The sequence below is a fragment of the Hyperolius riggenbachi genome, chromosome 3 (assembly GCF_040937935.1).
Source record: "Hyperolius riggenbachi isolate aHypRig1 chromosome 3, aHypRig1.pri, whole genome shotgun sequence".
NCBI classification, from domain to species: Eukaryota; Metazoa; Chordata; class Amphibia; order Anura; family Hyperoliidae; genus Hyperolius; species Hyperolius riggenbachi.
The window spans coordinates 335,218,609-335,240,152 of NC_090648.1; the positions used below are offsets into that span (position 1 = coordinate 335,218,609).

Here is a 21,544-nt window from a genome sequence, read left to right on the forward strand (position 1 = left end):
ACTGTTGTCATTTTATTGATTCCAAAACCTTTAGGACGAATTATTGGAACTCAAATTGGCTTAGTAAGCTCAGTGACCCCTGACCTACATACACAGATGAATCCTATTATGAGAAAGAGTATTTAAGGGGTTGAATTGTAAGTTTCCCTCTTATTTTAATTTTCTAAGAAGAGTAGCAACATGGGGGTCTCAAAACAACTCTCAGATGACCTGAAGACAAAGATTGTTCACAATCATGGTTTAGGGGAAGGATTCAGAAAGCTGTCTCAGAGAATTCAGCTGTCTGTTTCCACAATTAGGAACATATTGAGGAAATGGAAGACCACAGGCTTACAGTAGTTCAAGTTAAGGCTCGAAGTGGAAAAACCAAGAAAAATCACGGATAGACAGAAGCAACAAATGGTGAGAACAGTCAGAGTCAACCCACAGACCAGCACCAAAGACCTACAACCTCAACTTGCTATGGAAATGGAAAAGAAACAAAAAGGAGCGCTCCGTAGTGCATTAACGTTATTTATTCCTCGAACACGCAAAATATTAAAACACTTACTAGAAGACAATAAAATATAGACATATCATGGGCAAAAGCCCAGTAACACAACCATGGGTGGAAACCTGTTCCTCCTCTGTGGCCTGCAGTGTATGGATGTCCCAGCTGGTGTGGACAATGGGTGCCTTCCCTCTGGTGCCCGTGTGCAGTGACTACACGACGTGTTTTGGCGTGTCCACGCCTTTGTCAAGTGTGTCACTGCTCTGCACACAAAAATTTTATATAGCTCTCTCTATAGGAACTGTCCCGGATCTGAATACGTGACCCTGTCACTATGGTAACCGGAACAAACACTTCCGGTGTTGTTATGATCATTAAAAAGCAAAAAGTTAGAGAATCTGTAAGTTTGTACTTACATCTATATCGCTATCTTAGCGGTGTGATGGCCCCTGTCACGAGTTCGGTGGTGCCTGGCCTGTACCGCGATGAAGGGAACTCATGGCCGGAGGTGGACGGGGTGATTAAGTGTATTGAACGTCACTGATGACATATATTGCAGGACCGGCCAGTGCCCATGATATGTCTACATTGTATTTTCTTCTAGTAAGTGTTTTAATATTTTGCGTGTTTGAGGAATAAATAACTTTAATGCACTACGGGGCGCTCCTTTTCTATTTCCATAGTCATTCCTTCAGCCAGGACTAAGGAGCTGCTAGTGGTTGCAATATATACCCGGTTACGCCTGGTGTGATTAGCGCAAGATTGCACATCATTAACCTCAACTTGCTGCAGATGTAGTAACTGTGCATTGTTCAACCATTCGGTACACTTTACACAAGGAGATGTTGTATGCAAGAGTGATGCAGAAGTAGCCTTTTCTCCACCCGCAGCACAAACAGAGCCACTTGAGGTATGCTAAAGCACATTTGGACAAGCCAGCTTCATTTTGGAAAAATGTTCTGTGGACTGATGAAATTAAAATTGAGTTATTTTGTCATAACAAGGGTCATTATGCATGGAGGAAAAAGAACACAGCATTCCAAGAAAAACACCTGCTACCTACAGTAAAATGTTTGGTGATGGTTGTTTTATCATGCTGTGGGGCTGTGTGGCCAGTGCAGGGACTAGGACTCTTGTCAAAGTTGAGGGACACATGGATTCCACTCAATATCAGCAGATTCTAGAGACCAATGTCCAGGAATCAGTGACAAAGCTGAAGCTGCACCGGGGCTGGATATTTCAAACAAGACAACGACCCTAAGCACTGCTCAAAATCCACTAAGGCATTCATGCTGAGGAACAAGTACAGCGTTCTGGGACGGCCATCTCAGTCCCCAGACCTGAATATAATTGAAAATCTGTGGTGTGAGTTAAAGAGAGCTATCCCTGCTCAGAAGCCATGAAACCTCAATGAACTAGAGATGTTTTGTAAAGAGGAATAGTCCAAAATACCTTCAACCAGAATCCAGACTCTAATTGGAACCTACGGGAAGCGTTTAGAGGCTGTAATTTCTGCAAAATGTGGATCTACTAAATATTGGTTTCATTTTGCACTTTTTTGTGGTGCCTAAATTTATGCACCTGCCTAATTTTGTTTAAACAATTATTGCACACTTTCTGTAAATCCAATAAACTTCATTTTACTTCTCAAATATCACTGTGTGTGTCTCCTAAATGATATATTTAACTGACATTTTTTATCGTAACAACCAACGATTTATACAGGAAAATCATGGCGATTAACAAGGTTGCCCAAACTTTCTCATCCCACTGTATACAGTATATACACATATACACACTCACATACGGTATATATACAGTATATGCTGTGAGTAGATAACAGACTGACGCATAGAATCGGCAGAATATTAAAAGTTTTACTCACAATCTTAAGATCATCCATGTTCACAATTTCATTATAAAGTTTCTCTGACTTCTCGGAATTTTTTTGAAAAAGGTAGTCTCCAAAGAAAAGATTGCGCATGTCCTCATCCTGCACCTCTCTGCCAATAACCAGGTGAGTGAAGAGATTGCTCAGTTTTTCTTTAAACTGTGATTGTACTACATTCTAGAATGAAAACAGAGAAAATTACATTATAATATTAGATATTAGTATTGACCTAGCATTACATTTATTCAACATTGATAACAGCAATTGTGCTGTATAATTATGGCTCATGGAATTTACTGCAAGCCAGTAATTTAGCTCTGTCTTTTTGTCATATTACCAGTGACCTTTCTGTCATGTGTTAATATTTTAATTTATGTGCATGACATTCAACAATTCCTTAGCGAATTCTTTTTTTCACATGTATAACAATGCAAAACAAGTCAACACACGAGGAAAATAATAAAGAAAAAGTCTAGTTTATGAAAAAAGAACATGCAGTAAAGAAAACTGAACAAAATACAAGTATGATAATAACAATAATATCAGTATTTATAATATGTAAACCAAGAGTAAATATATATAGTACATTTTTCCCTGTGTATGCAAAACGTATGTCATTATTAGGTAGCTGCATAAGACTGACAACAGTACCTTTGCTGCAGGAAATGTTACTAATGTGATTTTTATTTTATTTTATTTACATTTTTGTTTTGTAGGAACTTACAAAACATTTTTTTTCTGTTTGTTTTTTGATTTGTTGCTTCTTATTTGAAAGCGGCACCACAATATATTTAAAAGCTTTCCCTGCTGCAAGAGGACAGCGAGTCTATGGCTTTCTTAAAATCAAGGCCTCTCAATTAAAATGATGCTGAAACACAGGGCTCTTTGAAACCCTATTATTCCCATTTCTCAGGAAAAGTTCTGTTTAGGATGACACAGGCCCAACCATGACAGTGGCATTGTATGAAGCTCAGTGACATCACTATCCATATAAGGACAAACAGCTAAATTAGCCAATGATGCCATGCTGATCACCATAGTTGAGGTGCTAGTACTAATATGGACAATATTGTCAATGAGAAATGCATGCTAGGTTAAAACTCAAAATTACTTAGGGCAGTCTGCATCTTTTAGAAGATTACTGTTAATGAGGTTTATTGAAGTGAAAAAAAGATAGCTGAAGGAAATATTACAGGTTATTATTTGATTAGAAACACCCTTTGGTCATTCAGCTTGGAGTTTTGAATCAGGATGATACCATTTATTGGCTAACTTAGAGATGAAAACTGGTTCCGACGAAGGCTTTTTATAAGCTGAAAGCTCACTGTTTTTTTCATCTCTAACTAAGTTATCCAATAAATGGTATCATCCTGATTCAAAACTCTTTGCTTTTACTGATGGCTAACACGGTACAACACTCTACTGCTTCTTTCATTCAGCTTTGGAGATTTGGCCAAATTGCATGTAACTGCTCCAGTTACTGTGTCCAGTGGCCATCAGCATTCAGCATCCCTCATAAAGCCCCACCCCCATGCTGAAAGGTATGGATGGACACAAAATGCCCCTTGCAGAGGTAACATCAGCCTAAAAACCTGGTGTGCTAGGTTGTTATGGGTCAAAAAAGGAGGCAAACTAAACTTAAAATCAGAGCCATGGAGAGATCCTTCTTAAAGGAAATCCTAAGATCAAGGAATAGAACATGGCAGATGTCATTTTAAAAATGTTACTGACTTGGCTGTTGTGCTGCCTCTGATGTGGTCTGAAATCAATAACCTACAACAAACGTGTGGTTCTAGTGTATTAACTTAAAATTCACTATTGATCAGTTAGTAGCATGCTTGTTGCAGTTGAATTCTTTCAAGGCAGAAAAAAAACACCCCCAGCATCCAGGCAAATGGCATTTTTAAAATGTGACTGTCTCTGTGTCACTGTCATAGTCAGTCCATGCATGAAAGAAATGAAGATTGCCCTATGTAATAAGATTGGTAGCAAAGAAGCCAATCATGTTATGCTTGCCACACTTGGATACCTTGCATCATGTAATACAGAGTAACCAATAATGACACCAGGAAGGTCCAGGGATTCTGCACATGCTTTAGAATAGGAAAGTTGCTGGTGAGTCTGCAAATAACTGCTGAATGCATCTTCTGGCCCACTGAGCTGCTACAATGTCCTGGGAATGTTAGTAATGGACCAAAGCAAAGGATACATACAACAATATTGTTGAATGAACGGTATAATTTGATCCTGATATTGCTCAATGAACATTGCCCATAGCAAAATGGCTCCAAACTTTCATTTCACCAGCTTGTAAACTGAAGATATTTGCGAAATGCCTTTAAAGAGGAGGAGCTGTCAGCCATACTATCTCAGAAAAAACACCACCACATATATAAGTAGATAAATACTTGCTCTACTTACATAACATGTGTATTGCACTGTCCATATTTTGGTGGTTTTAGTGATTTTTCTACAGTAAAAAAGAGAAAAGCCTACTTTTACTTTTACTGCATTTCCCATTTTAAGTATAGCTATTTTGAAGCCAATCCTGATGTCATTTCCTCCCTTACTCTCCTCTGCCTGATTTACCCGACCTTCACTATATAAAGTGCACTGTCTCAGCATGAGAACTATTGGCCAATCAGAGAGGAACAGAGGCGTGGGAGGGAAAAACAGGAGGTAAAGAGGCTTCAGCCAATCAAACTGCATTTGTTAAGTCTAAGGGGAAGAAGAGAAGCAAAAAAGGACAACCCAGCATGCCCTACCACTTCCTTTTTGTGTACCAAATTTTGTGTGTACCAAATGAGAGTCAGGTAAACTGGGGAATGATCATTTATCAACAAGAAAAGTAATAGGGATTTTAACTTTTGGATTGCCTGGTTAGCATCCTTATTAATTGTTTACCAGATAAAAATAATGAATTGATTTTTGATTTTATGCCCGTCGGTTATACTTAAAGGGACACTTAAGTAAAAAAAAATAAATGAGTTTTACTCACCTGGGGCTTCCAATAGCCCCCTGCAGCTGTCCGGTGCCCTTGCCATCTCCCTCCGATCCTCCTGGCCCCGCCGGCAGCCACTTCCTGTTTCGGTGACAGGAGCTGACAGGCTGGGGACGCGAGTGATTCTTCCCGTTCCTGGCCACAATAGCGCCATCTATGCTGCTATAGCATATATCATACACCATATAGCAGCATAGAGGGTGCTAATGTGTCTGGGAACGCGAAGAATCACTCGCGTCCCCAGCCTGTCAGCTCCTGTCACGAAACAGGAAGTGGCTGCCGGCGGGGCCAGGAGGATCGGAGGGAGACGACGAGGGCACCGGAGAGCTGCAGGGGGCTATTGGAAGCCCTAGGTGAGTAAAACTCATTTTTTTTGTTTGACTTAAGTGTCCCTTTAAAGAATATTAGTAAATATGCAGAATATTGCATTGAGCACTTCTGCAAATTAAACACACCAGGGTGCTTTTTATTTGAAATATACAGTACCTGATATTTGGAACAATACTTTTTTAAATCATTTACTTCATTAGAAGGAATGCACACAGTTGTGACAGCTAGTCTCTTAAAGGTATCCATGTCAAATAAGAAAATTGTGCTTTTCAACAAGTGATGAAAAGTGATATGTCCTTTTGTACATATTGAATGACTACTCAGCATCTCAATTTCATAGAATCTAAAGCCTTATACACACAGACTAAATTTGGCAGAGATGCCAGATTGGGGCTATCTCTGCTGAGAATCTAGCGTGTTTATATGTATATATATATATATATATATATGTATATATACAGGATATTCTCAAAAAATGTGCATATTGTGATAAAGTTCATTATTTTCTGTAATGTACTGATAAACATTAGACTTTCATATATTTTAGATTCATTACACACAACTGAAGTAGTTCAAGCCTTTTATTGTTTTAATATTGATGATTTTGGCATACAGCTCATGAAAACCCAAAATTCCTATCTCAAAAAAATTTGCATATTTCATCCGACCAATAAAAGAAAAGTGTTTTTAAAACAAAAAAGTCAACCTTCAAATAATTATGTTCAGTTATGCACTCAATACTTGGTCAGGAATCCTTCTGCAGAAATGACTGCTTCAATGCGGCGTGGCATGGAGGCAATCAGCCTGTAGCACTGCTCAGGTGTTATGGAGGCCCAGGATGCTTCAATAGCGGCCTTAACCAGTTCAGCCTTCAGTCGTTTTCACTTTATGATTTCGAGCAATGTTCACCTCCCATTCATTAGCCTATAACTTTATCACTACTTATTACAATGAACTGATCTATATCTTGTTTTTTTCCGCCACCAATTAGGCTTTCTTTGGGGGGGGGGGGGTACATTTTGCTAAGAGCTACCTTACTGTAAATGCATTTTAACAGTAAGAATAAGAAAAAAAAATGAAAAAATTCATTATTTGTCCGTTTTCGTCCATTATAGTTTTAAAATAAAACATGCCTCCATAATTAAAACCCACGTATTGTATTTGCCCATATGTCACGGTTATTTCACCATTTAAATTATGTCCCTATCACAATGTATCGCGACAATATTTTATTTGGAAATAAAAGAGCATTTTTTCCGTTTTGCATCCATCACTATTTACAAGCAAGAGATAAATATTTCATCTTTACATAGATATTTAAAACGTTTGGACCCTTAGGTAAATATTTATGTGGTTTTTTTTTTAATAGTAATGTTGTTTTTTTTTTATTAAACATTTTATGTGGGCATTTTTGGGAGGGTGGGATATAAATAGTGCTTTATTTGGGGAAATATTTGTGTATTGCAATGTATTTTTACTGTTACTTGTAGTTTTACTTTTTGGCCACAAGATGGCAATCTTGAGTTTGTTTACATGACGTCACTCTAAGCGTACAATGTACGCTTAGAGGGACAGAGCTTCAGAAAAAGCGTAGCTTCCGAGAGAAGCTGTCGCTTTTTCAGCGGGGGAAAGGAATCAGTGATCGGGGCCACCGAATCCGCAGCCGGGAGTGCGCGTGCACGCGCGCGATCGGCCGCGGGAGCGCGCGGACGCGCACGTGGCCTCCTGGACGTAGGTACTACATCCAGGAGGCATAAATGGTTAAGCTCATCCAGAGTGTTGGGTCTTGCGTCTCTCAACTTTCTCTTCACAATATCCCACAGATTCTCTATAGGGTTCAGGTCAGGAGAGTTGGCAGGCCAATTGAGCACAGTAATACCATGGTAAGTAAACCATTTACCAGTGGTTTTGGCACTGTGAGCAAGTGCCAGGTCATGCTGAAAAATGAAATCTTCATCTCCATAAAGGTTTTCTCAGCAGATGGAAGCATGAACCCACTTTTTTTTTTTTTTTTGCTCTAACAAAACACCTTTTTTATTCACAGACTATGATCTACAAAGCATAACACAGGAAAACTGTTGTTGCTCCTCATATGATTATTTATCCCTTTAACCACATTTACAGTACAATCAATTATTTTTCAACAATAAATTTGTATTGTTTAGATGCACATAGGAAAAACATAGCAAGTAACATGTAACATAACATATGTGATAGGATACACTTGTTCAAGAATATCTAAATCGTACATAGATAATATCAATATGTCTAATTTCAGTCTATTAATAGTAAGTTGACATCAGTGAGAATCTATACTTGGCTTGGTTAGTGCTAGGATAAAGGCCCACCCATCCAGTCAATTTCTAACCATTATTGGCTGACTGGATGGTAGGTACTTCTCCAGCTGCGGTATTCAATTGACCCAGTGGTCTGCAGACCTGTCAATTGAAATCGATTCGTTGATTTTCGGTTTTGGTGCTTACCAGCCTGAATCTTTGTTGTAAATCTTAGATCCTACATTACTAGACTAGTAATGATAATTCCAGTATAAGGTAGTGTTACTGTTATGGCTGTGATTGTTTTCTAACGGTTGGATCTAATCTTATGAATCTATTTCAGACGAGGTAGATGTAGTGTGAACCTTACATTGAACGTAGATCCTAGGATCTTTACGGGTAAGAACTTAAACAAAGGTCACTAACGAAACTTGTGGTTTCTCTTATTCTATGTGTTGAGGATAGTAATTGCATTAGAGAATAGAAGTAAGTTAATCTTTAAAGTATAAAGAATCTCTTAGTGTATTATTATTTTTTTTTTTATCCCTGCGTAACACTCTCAGTTCACTGATAAATATTATGTGCTGCCTGTGAATGTTTATTGAAATTTCCAAGAGAACTACAGCTTTGGTTTTTTTGTTTTGTTTTTAAAGTCTGAAACTTTAACAACTATATTTACTAATGGCAGAGGAAGTTTTGTGTTTTATGAGCCACCATGGAATTCAGGTCAATATGCTAACCAAGCACACCTAGAAAATGTCATGTGCTGCAGAAGAAACGTGAACCCCTGTAATATATTCAAGATTTTATTGAGCTGAATAAAAAGCAAGCTGCCAATTTTGCAGTTACATGGCGGCTTTTTCCTTTTAGTAAATAGGCTAATTGTCGCTCAGATTTATTTCACCCTCTTTGATTTAACGGTTATTAACAGAATGGATACTGGAGCGAAGGCATTTCAGTAACGTAAGGGGATAGATGCTGTTTGCATATTACACTCAGCAGCATCCACTGACATCCCTAGTAGCAAAAACTTCTACAGGGACAATAATTATAAGCCACTGCCTTTGTTTGGCATAATGATGTATAGAAATATGCTGCTAATTACTAAGATTGCATTCTGTAACCAGAAATGTCAGCATTTGAAATTTAATTAGCATCTGTATTTTTTTTTTCCTTCAGTAGTGACTCATTAAGTTCACTTAAACAGGACACATTAAGTTAATTGTCTTCAACATTGTACTTTGAAAGTTATAGGGGAAAAGCAACCAGCTTCATAGCTGAGCTGTCTACTTGACACACTGGTAAGCACAGCTAACAAAGCCCCTAGATAAATTCTGGTTTATGCTTTCTCTTGAAACGCGTCGCACCCTAGATAATAGCAGCTTGGTGTTTTATAATGTTTCAGACTTGAGAAGATTCATCTGTAAGTTGGGAAAAAGCTTTACGAACTTGGAACAATGCGCATCTCAAGGTTTATTTTCCTCCCAACAGTTGCAACAAACTATAAAAACATGTCCTGGCTGTTCTCATCCGCACAGCTGACCTAGATGCAAAGTCTCCGGATGCTTAGGCAGTGCAGGTACATTCTTCTTTTATGATCAATTCTCCTGCTCGTACAAAACATGAATAATTAGAGAGCAGATGCCATTTTTACAAAGCTCTACTGGCTGTGAGGACAATCTCTGTTAAATGGCTTGCCAGAACAGCATTGCCCCTGAAGTATAATTATGAAAGGCTAGGGTATGAATATTGCACATGATGCCGGAATAAACAATGCTAACTATATCAGTGGCTTATCCTGATCACCTGGTGAGCAGCTGTGGTTTTGCACATTAGATGTTTAATATTCTTAAATGGGCCATGCCAGAGCTGGTAGTTCAATGCGAGAGGACAAAATAGGGTCTTGTGTTTATGTTTACAGAAAACAATGAACTAAAAAAAAACAACACTCTCAGTAAATTACGTTTTTGAATTAACAGGAGAATAAAGATTGACTTTGATTCAAAAATTATCTGCAGAACCTTTTACAACCAAGGAGGCACTTTTACTTCTCAGATTTTGAATAATTATTTTAATGGCTCCAAGGTAGGGTGACCATATTTTGATTTCCAAAAAAAGAGGACGATCACAACAGCATGTGGGCGTGGTCATGGGTGGGGTCAAATATACAAGACCATAGCAGTGTGCTGTCCAACTTCGCGGGCATGGAGGGCCATTTTTTTTCCAGACTACATGGTGGAGGGCCGGCCAACCACAAAATGCAATCAGATTCACAGAAGATTTCCCTACAAAATGCAATGAGATTAGCAACAGATTTCCCCACAAATGGAATCAGATTGGCAGCATATTTCTCTACAAATGCAATGAGATAGGCAGCATATTTCCCCACAAATGCTATGAGATTGGCAGCAGATTTCCCCACAAATGATATGAGATTGGCAGCAAATTTCCCCACAAATGCAATGAGATTGGCAGCAGATTTCCCCACAAATGCTATGAGATTGGCAGCAGATTTCCTCACAAATGCTATGAGATTGGCAGCAAATTTCCCCAAAAATGCTATGAGATTGGCAGCAGATTTCCCCACAAATGCAATCTTATTGGCAGCACATTTCCCCACAAATGCAATCTTATTGGCTATGTTGACACTTGCAGTGCATCACATACAGGCTGTGCTGGTACTTTTAGTGCATCACACACAGGCTATACTTGCACTTGGAAGACAAGTTGGACTACAAGTGCCAGCATACCGTGTGTGATGCACTACAATTGCATGTATAGCCTGTACATGCCTGTATGTGATGCATTTCAAGTATAAGCATAGCCTGTACGTGATGCACTACAAGGATCAGCATGCCTCAAGAGCACCAAACTGTGTGCGCGTGCATAGCCTGTAACAAAAGCACTAAAGTGACAGTATAGCCTGCATGTAATGCACTACAGGTGCCAGCATAGCCTGTACCTGTTGCACAGTGCAACCTGGTAAAGGTTACGCTGGCACCTGTAGTGCATCACATGCAGGCTATACTGTCACTTTAGTGCTTTTGTTACAGGCTATGCAGGCGCACAAAGCTTGGTGCTCTTGAGGCATGCTGATCCTTGAAGCCTCCCCAGCTGTCACTCACGTGGCATGTGCAGGGAGTCTTGCCGGGCCCGGGGGTGCCTCTTCTGGTCTGATGAGCCCAGCCAATCATTCCCCGTTCCAGGCCTCTTTCCCGGAAGTCTTCGAACTGCTCTGTCCAGAACACCGTGGCTGTAGCAGTCCTACACCCGCCGGCACCAAGTCCTCTGTACCGAGCGGCAGTCTCAGCAAATCCCATCACCACCCGGCGCCTGCTCTGCTCGCTTTTCTTCCGCCAGAAACTCTGCTTTACCACTGACAGGAACTGGGGATGGTGGGGGCAGAAGTGAAGTCCGAGTCTCCACGCTGCAACTCGATTGCAAGAGGCAGCCGGGCCGGGGCAATTATTAATTAATAATACTGGCGGCACGCACGGCAGTTTGCTATGCGCCCTTTGCTCTTTGCCGCCTTGGGAAATCTGTCCCTCCCAGACATTTCAAAAACCCGCCAGGACGCCCCGGACAGGTCTGAAAAATGGGACCTGTCCGGGCAAAAGAGGACGCCTGGTCAGCCTACTCCAAGGTGCTTTCCTGGAGAAAGATAGCATCTAAGATAGCAACAAAAAACTTGGTGATAATTCTTCCTTTCCCTCTACTCTATAAACTAGTTTTATTTGGTGGTATCTTTCCCTGCTACAGAGTAGTGCTGAGCTCAAATTTTGCATAAAAATTTGCAATTAGAATGGGACATTTTTGGCAATTATTACTTATTGCTGGTTTACATCTATGACTGCAGGTGTATATTGGGGCCGTCTATGACTGTAAGGGCCCTTTTCCACTTGCAGTCACTAGCGTTCACGCTGAACGCTAGCGATTGCTGAATCGCAATTACCGGCGATTCCCCGACGTTCACGGCCACGATTTTGCTATGATATGCACTGCATAGCAAAATCGCGGCAAATATCGCTCCGCCGCGCGTTCGCGTTCCCGTAAAAAGCAAATCGCGGTAGTGGAAATGACCTACCGCGATTCCTATGTTAAAAAGCAAACCGTAGCGATTGTAAAATCGCTAGCGGTTTGCGTTTTTGCGATTCAGCCAGCGCAAACGCACTGGTGGAAAAGGGCCCTAAGTATATATTTATGGATGCCTATGATGACTGCTGGTGTATATTATGGGTCACCTATTAATGCTCATGAATATTGGGGGATACCTATGACTGCTGATGTATCTTGGGGGACACTTATTAATACTGGCGGATATTGGGAGACACATATGACTGATGGCAGATATTGGCGGCTGGCTACCTAATTGGAATGAGTGAGTGACAGCCTTGAGTTTGCGAAGTAGACACTTCTGGTTTACATGAACATTTCTTTTCACAATTTATGTGAAAATAAATCTATGAACATGCTAGCCCTGTTCCCTTGTACCCACCTGCACTCATATATGGTATGTAATGCAAGTTGTACATACCTGAATATTGTGCAGCATAGAATAATACATCTTAAGGCTTTCTTGACAATGCCTTATCAGATTATCTATTTCCTTAGATCTAACCCACTACTATCTCACTACTACCCAAGTACATAGCCAAGGCATTGCTAACCACCATGCCTAGCAGCAAAACTTGCACACAGACATCTGAGTGCCTGTCAACTTCTTGTTCTACACCCCAACTGATGCAATTATTACAACCTTTAAAAAATCCAAGACCAAATACAATTACAAAAACAGCATTTCATTACAAAGTGTGGAGAGAATTCTACTAGGTATATTTTATCTCAAGCATAGTAAAACAACACCAGGGAAATGTCCAAAACGTGTGTTAAACTGTTTAACTCTTTTCGGATGACTGTAGTTGGAATCTACACCCTGTTTGGGGCTGTTTATTTCTGCCAGGGCATAGATTTCAACTTCCGCATTCGTGTGCTCCTGCCATTCCTGTTATTTGCACCAGTACTGCAATGCTGCACCCCACTCGCTTTGCTGTCACAGTGACCCGAGTACTTCCCAAGAGATCTGAAGAGGCAGCTGGTGGGAGATTTGAATGAGAGGACACAGAAGAACTGGAAGCCTCTATGGGATCCAGAGACTTCCCTTCTCTTAGCTGAGTAACTGTTTTGTAACTGACATTGGCCTCAATTCACTAAGATCATGCTAGAGATAATAAGGCAAGAGAAAACTTACCTCCACACAGTGAGAGAGTTATCTTATCTCTTCATTCCTTAAGTTACCTCCTCTGTAGTTAATTTACCTCCTCTGTAGTTATTTTCACACGTAGTTAATTAACAGCCTGTCTTAGTTATTTTAAGGATTGGAGAGTTAACTTAAAGACAGAAGAGTTAACTTTAGGTTTGCCTGAGGTAAAATGTTTCCTGAATACTACAGGTCTCATCACCATGGTAACAACTCTAGAAATGTTATTAAAGACAGGAGATAAGCTTAGTGAATTGAGGCCAATGTCTTTGTCTTTTAATCTTGGCATATATATGTAGATGTTGTTTAAATACATTTCTGTCAGATAAGTAATATTTTTCTCACCAAGAGAGAGCAAGAAACAGAATAGATAGAAAAGTATGATTGCTGATGCTTTCTTCTTGGAAAATGTTCTTTGGAAAGATGAGAAAAAAGTTGAGCTTTTTGGCAGTTCACATCAGTTTTATCTCCAAAGATTAAATACATTAATCTATAAAAGAAAGCACACTAGACCTACTGTGAAACATGGAAGAGGCTATGTTATGTTTTGGGGATGCTTTATTGCATCTGGCATGCAGTCGTTGGTCCTATATTTTACAACACGATAATGACCCAAAACACACAACAAAAGCATGAAAAAAGCATGAAAGAATGGCAAAGAGAAAAACATTTGACTAGCCCGAGGTGGCATTCTATAAGCCCTCATCTGAATCCCATTGATCATCTATGAAAAGAACTGAGCCATGTTGTCTAGTAAAGGCCAGATTCAAAGTGGATACAACTAGAGATGTTTACTCAGGATGTGTGGGCTAAACTACAGCTTGACAGGTGAACTGCAGAGATTTAAGTGGGAGTTACAGTAACTTTTTGTATTAATTACCTCTAAAGAATGTGCAATAAAATACTAGTGTGAGGGTATGATTTTTAAGTTGAAATTATTTTTGTTTCAAATTATTTCAGAAATAACTGTGGTTCCTTATTTATCATTGAAGGGTACCAATAAGTTTGCTCTAATCTGTAATTGGGATAAAAACGTAAAACCATCTCTGCGTTTAGGATACAACAATCCATATGGAGGAGCTATTGGTTTATAACAATGGATTCAAACACATTGTATTAATTTAGTGTAGATCTTTCACCTCAAGAACTACATTCTTGCCCATCCCTATGCAAATATATGAGTACACTTTCAATAAGGGCTTCCAGCAGGGCCAGCTAAACCATGCTTACAGAATCCTTAAAAATAAACATTACCTTTTACCATTGCCTATAATATTCAATGGATGCCCTTCACCCTGTGCACCTCAAGTTTTATTGGGTCATTATATCACAGTCTTATAATGAATGTTTGAATCTAACCTGAGACAATATCTACATAGAGTTTGTATGTTACACTTATATTAGATTGGGTTTTATTCTAAAACCAGAAACATACTGGTAGGTTAATTTGCTTGCATAAGCTTAGTCCAAAAGAGGAGATGCATTAGATTGTAAACCCCTTTGAGAAAGAGCTGGTGACTGGTTCACCATTCAGTGCTATAGAAATAGTAAAAAAACATAAAAAAGAAAAAAAATCAAATCAACAATGGCATAATCAGACTGATTGGTGACTGTGGCGGAAAGGGGAAAAAGAAGTTGGAGTACTTAGTAACTCTAGGTACTGCAGGAAAAATTCATATCAATTTTTTTGAACAGTAAACTAATGCTATGGTCTAATTATTTTATTGTGTCTGTGACTTGAATCTGAAAACCATTTGAGATGCTTTCAAGAATATATATTTATGGATGAGTAAAAATGTTCACAATTTCTCAATGCTAAATTTGTTTCTCAGCTGAAGTATAAAGGGTTCTGATTCACTTTGTGGCAAAGCACAATCAAAGCAATGCGAAGATTGAAAAGCAACCTTTGAGAATACAAACACATTGTTGCACAGACACAGAGAAATAGTTCTTCGCAAGAGAAATCACAGACACATAGCTGAGACTATGACTGAGCACTAAACTGAAAATAAGAACAATGTGTAAAACACAAAGGAGAAGCAAACAAGTTCTAACTGCAACGATAGTTAAACCTCTTCATATCTTTTTATTGTTTTAGAAATAATGTGTAGATAAATTAACATGAAAAATGAAATACTTATTGGAAATTTCAAAATTAAAAGCTCAATATCTATTTGCTCCCAAAAACAAACAAGCTACCTCAAAATAAATGGTTCAGAATATTTCAATCGCACAGGAGATCAGAATTGTTTTATTTATTTTTTGTAACTTGACATCACCATTCTTCTATACATATGAATAATTCAGTGGAGATTCTCCTTTATCAAGGTTATGATACATCCCTCGAAAAATAAGGTAGCTTCAACTGGATATGTTTTACTGTTCTAACCACAAACAATAAGTTTCCCTGATCAGCAATGGCAAACTTCCTGGCTTTCAGCAATAGTACCATAGCTGGCCTGCCAAATAACAGCCAGGCTGCTGTGTACATGAATTATAGTGTGCAAGGAAGCATATTATACCGTTTAACTGACATTTTTGTCATGTAAAATGTTCACAAAACATTACACAATATTTATATTCATACCAAGCCTTCCCTCATTTCTTTGCAGAGCACCAATGTCCAGTGTTATGAACAAGGACCTCATCTCCACTTCTGGTGCCCAGGAGAAGGAGGAGGTAGCCCCCCCCCCCCCCCGGTCAGGTATTGAGCCTGGGAAGTGGCACTTATCATGGAATCTGGAAATCCTCTTTAATAAAAATGGGACCCCAGATGTCACCAGAGATGATCCAAATTTACTTAGGTTTGATATTTGTTTACTTTTTTTACTCTTTTACTTGCTAGATTGCTTAAAATCTATTCTATCTATCTGCAGATGTGATAAGACAAGATTTATTGTGAGAATACTCAGAGCCCTTACAAGGCCACTCCTTTTCACAAAGAAAACGTTATTCCCGTTCTCTATACACAGAGTTTAATTACAAAGGGCAGCTTCCAATGCATTGTAGACATAATCCACCCCTCCCGAAGGGAACAGACTATCATTTACCAGATCTCCTAGAAATTGTACAGTGTATGCCTAGCTTAACATATATTCATCATATTAATATTGTATTTGTACTAAGCATAAAGAGAATTACTTTTTTTACATGATTAAATGTGCTTCATGCTTCACATGGAACATTTTTTTTATTGGTGTTAACTTAATAAGACAGTAGGACATATCTAGAAGAGATGGAAATCTGGTGAGGTCCAGGGTGAAGCTGGAAGTGAAAACTGGACTGGAACTTGAAACCAGACACTAATGCAGTAGTAATTGATGGGTCAGGGAGATTTGTAAGAAATCATTGCCTTTTTTTAAGCTATGACTTACTAACACTTATCATTTGCAATATTTTTTAAATTGTTAGGTTGGACAATTTTAGCTCTAGTGGTTCTGCCTTGTAGCACTACCATTTTCATAATTACAGGCTATGTTTCTTTCTATCTTCATTGGGGCAGTAGTAAATTGAAAAACTTCTTTTCCTCTTACTACAGTAGATCTTACTTAATGGAAAGCCCAATCTACGGTTATTCTGAATGATGAGGAGCAGACAGTGTGCTTATCTCTTTTGGTGCAGATTTACAATAAAATTCAAACAAAGTTTATTAGAATAATTTTTTAAATAGAGAATAATTTAGTGGAAAGCTTAAGGTCAAAATCTAAGACATAGTAAAAAAAAAATGAGTGTGTTGATAAAAAAAACCTAAATGGTAAGCATCATATGCATTGCAAATAAAAGTAAGCCTAGTTAAAGGTGTGTTACTTAAAAAAAAAAAGAAAAGAAAAGATTTCACTAGTCAAATTAGTGTGGCTTAGCTGTATCCATGCTTCACAAAACTTAATAGCACAGGATTTTTATAATGTTTCTTTAAAAGACTCATAATTTGAAGAAAGCAACTGCCTTAGAGATGGCCTGAACCTCCGATTTTTGGTTTGCAAACCGCAAACGAGAACTTCTTTTGCGAACCGCAATAGGCTTCAATGGGGAGGTGAACTTTGAAAACTAGAAACACTTATGCTGGCCACAAAAGTGATGGAAAACATGTTTCAAGGGGTCTAACATCTGAGTTTTGCATGGATGAGTGGGGTAGACGCCAAAAGTCCCGGGGAAAAATCTGGATTTGACGCAAAGCAGAGTTTTAAGGGCAGAAATCCCATTGAATGCTAAATTGCAGGCCTAAAGTGCTTTAAAACATCTTGCATGTGTATAAATCAATCAGGGAGTGTAATTAGAGTACTGCTTCACACTGACACACCAAACTCGCTGTGTAACGCACTGCAAACAGCTGTTTGTGTAGTGATGGCTGTGCTGGACTGGTGCGCACCGTGGCGAGAGTGCAGGCCATGGTGGTTTTCAAGCCCATATGGTCGCCAGGCTGTGGTAGCTCAATGATAGACAGTGGCGTTCCTACCATAGGGCGGCATGGGGCGCCCCGCACCGGGTGTCGGGCGCCCCAGGGGGTGTCATCAAGGCCCCCACAGAGGCCTGTGCCGGCCGGACAGGAGGGGGAAAGCAACCCGGAAAGGAGGGGTGGCGGGGAAAGCGGCGGGGAGGGGGGCCGGACCCCCCACCTCCCTCACCTGGGTCCCCTCCTTCTGGCGCTTCACCCTCCTAATTAGCAGCAGCTTGATGAGCGGGCAGGAGCGGGCGGAGAAGACTTACTCACCTACTTCCTGCGTTCCAGGCGATGGCAAATAGCGTCATCGTCACCTGACGCTGGTCTCCACCTTCTCCACCGCCCACTGTGCTTCCTGATTTGCGGAAGCACAGTGAGCGACAGAGAGACCAGCGTCACGTGAGGATGACGTTATGCGCCATCGCCTGGAGCAGGTGAGTAAGTCCTCCCCGCCCGCTTCGCTAAGCTGCTGGCTGCTGCTAATTAGGAGGGGGAAGCGCCGGAAGGAGGGGACCCCGCCACCCCACCTTCCAAGCTTCCCTCATACCGGGGGCCACTATGCTACACTGGGGGCACCTATGCTACACTGGGGGCCACTATGCTACACTGGGGGCCACTATGCTACACTGGGGGCCACTATGCTACACTGGGGGCACCTATGCTACACTGGCGGCCACTATGCTACACTGGGGGCCACTATGCTACACTGGGGGCCACCATGCTACACTGGGGGCCACCATGCTACACTGGGGGCCACCATGCTACACTGGGGGCCACTATGCTACACTGGGGGCCACTATGCTACACTGGGGGCACCTATGCTACACTGGGGGCACCTATGCTACACTGGGGGCCACTATGCTACACTGGGGGCCACTATGCTACACTGGGGGCCACTATGCTACACTGGGGGCCACTATGCTACACTGGGGGCCACTATGCTACACTGGGGGCCACTATGCTACACTGGCGGCCACTATGCTACACTGGCGGCCACTATGCTACACTGGGGGCCACTATGCTACACTGGGGGCCACTATGCTACACTGGGGGCACCTATGCTACACTGGGACCACTATGCTACACTGGGGCCACTATGCTACACTAAACTATACTGGGGCCACTATGCTATACTGGGGCAACTATACTAGCTATACTGGGGCAGTGGCGGTGCCAGGGGGGTGGTTTGGGTGCTGAAGCACCCCCTAATATTGTCCAAGCACCCCCAGCGTGAACTGATTTTCGGCGTCTAATAGACGCTGTGTCAGTTCACTGACAGCAGCAGCCCGCAGCTCCAACAGCGGCAGAGCAGGGCTACAGTAAAATGGCGTCCGAAGCCCTGCTCTGGAGACTGAGTCTGCAATGCAGGGCTTCGGGCGCCATTTTCCCGTAGCCCTGCTCTCACCGCGGGAGTTTCAGTTGCTGGCTGCAGAGAATCGTGAGAGCTGCGCGCCGGACGGAGGCCGGGACAGGAGGTCTGCTGCTGCTTCAGGTGAGTAAATTTTTATTTAATTTATATTAGCAGGTGTATCGACTGTTCTGGCCAGGTCTGCTACATGATTGAAGTGTTTTCTGGCCAGGTTGCCACATGATTGCATATATTTTCTGGGCAAATCTGCCGACATGATTGCATGTATTTTCTGGGCAAATCTGCCGACATGATTGCATGTATTTTCTGGGCAAATCTGCCGACATGATTGCATGTATTTTCTGGGCAAATCTGCCGACATGATTGCATGTATTTTCTGGGCAAATCTGCCGACATGATTGCATGTATTTTCTGGGCAAATCTGCCGACATGATTGCATGTATTTTCTGGGCAAATCTGCCGACATGATTACATGTATTTTCTGGGCAAATCTGCCGACATGATTGAACGTGTTTTTTGGGCAAATCTGCCGACATGATTGAACGTGTTTTTTGGGCAAATCTGCCGACATGATTGCATATATTTTCTGGGCAAATCTGCCGACATGATTGCATGTATTTTCTGGGCAAATCTGCCGACATGATTGCATGTATTTTCTGGGCAAATCTGCCGACATGATTGCATGTATTTTCTGGGCAAATCTGCCGACATGATTGCATGTATTTTCTGGGCAAATCTGCCGACATGATTGCATGTATTTTCTGGGCAAATCTGCCGACATGATTGAACGTGTTTTTTGGGCAAATCTGCCGACATGATTGAACGTGTTTTTTGGGCAAATCTGCCGACATGATTGAACTATTTTCTGGTCAAATCTGTTCACATTACGTGTATTTTCTTGAGAAAACCTGAACAATTATGTGAATTTTCTGGGGAAAGGCCCACTGTCTTTGTGTTGCACTTTTAAGGGGAACCCGAGGTGAGAATAATATTGGGCTGCAATATTTATCTCCTTTTAAGCAATACCAGCTGCCTGGCTGCTGTGCTGGTCCTCTGCATCTAATTCTTTAAACCATAGACCCTGAATAAGCAAGCAGCAGGTCAGGGGCTTCTGACAATATTGTCAGAACTGACAAGATTAGCTGCATGCTTGTTTCTGGTGTAATTCAGTTCACTACTGCAGCCAAATAGATCAGCAGGGCTGCCTATTGTTTAAAAGAAAATGAATATGGCAGCCTCCATATCACTCTTATCCCGGGTTCACTTTAAATTAGTTAGCTCTGCCCTCATCCGGTCATGGCCACGCCCATTTTTCGCCGCGGCGCGCAATGCGCGCCGCATGTTATAACCGCACCCATTTTTTGTTAGCTATACTGGTGCCACTATACTATACTAAGGACAACTTTAGGGGGGGGAGCGAGCCTACACCTGGCATTACCCGCCGTGTCACGTTTAGCATGCCACATTTGCTGTTTTTTTTTTTTTTTAATGGGGGGGGGGGGGTGTCTTTTTAATACCCAGCACCGGGTGTCAAATGCCCTAGGTACGCCACTGATGATAGAACAACAGTGACTGTCCAGCTGATCAAATTTGGTCTGTCCACAATGAAGCATCGACCTTATTATCTTTGGTGTGCCACCCCCCGAGACACTATCCGGCGGTCATTGCTTCATTGTGATACACAAGCCCCTTCACTGCGGCAAGGTAATGATCACAAAGGGGAATGGGCAAATGTACATGCCTTTTGTTTTGTTGTTGCAGCTGCAGTGCAGCCAGAAAAATTAGGCAGGCATGTACACGCATCAGAAAAAGTAGTATAGCGGCCACTGCTAGCAGCGGCCTTAAAAATTCAGGAATCCACCTGGAGTCCTGGACCCTGTTGGTGGTGGCAGAGAAGGCAGTCAAGCGACCTGCGGGCAGAGGTGCTGTGTGGGGAGCGACTTAGTCTTAGGGCAGGCAGTCACACGGCGTGCAGGCAGAGATGCTGTGTGTGGGGACTAACTTAGTCTTCGGGTGGGCAGTAGCCCTCCGGGATCCATGCCTCATTCAATTTGATAAAGGTGAGGTACTGAACACTTTTGTGACTTAGGCGACTTCTCTTCTCAGTGACAATGCCTCCAGCTGTGCTGAAGGTCCTTTCTGACAGGACGCTTGAGGCAGGGCAAGACAGAAGTTGGATGGCAAATTGTGACAGCTCTGGCCACAGGTCAAGCCTGCGCACCCAGTAGTCCAAGGGTTCATCGCTGCTCACAGTGTCTACATCCACACTTAACCTCCTTGGCGGTTCAATTTTTCCACCAAGGAGGCTGCATTGCACTTTAAAAAAATTTTGTTTTTGTTTCATGTAGCTACCTGAGTGGTAGCTACATAAAACACCACTAGAGGGCGCATGTGTCCCTCTTGTCCGATCGCCGCCGGCAACAAAAGTAAATAGGAGATCGCGTATAGAACGCGAACTCCTGTTTGGCTTCTCCTGTCGCCATGGCGAC

General features: G+C 41.4%; 1 protein-coding gene across 1 annotated transcript in view; it reads right to left on the reverse strand.

Moving 5' to 3' along the window:
- LOC137562326 (dynein axonemal heavy chain 3-like) overlaps window positions 1-21,544 on the reverse strand; it is a 1,996,682-nt gene that overhangs the window by 537,225 nt on the left and 1,437,913 nt on the right. The window contains exon 48 of the mRNA XM_068273663.1: window positions 2,376-2,558. Within this exon, the coding sequence (XP_068129764.1) occupies window positions 2,376-2,558 (183 nt within the window). The remainder of the gene's footprint in view (window positions 1-2,375; window positions 2,559-21,544) is intronic.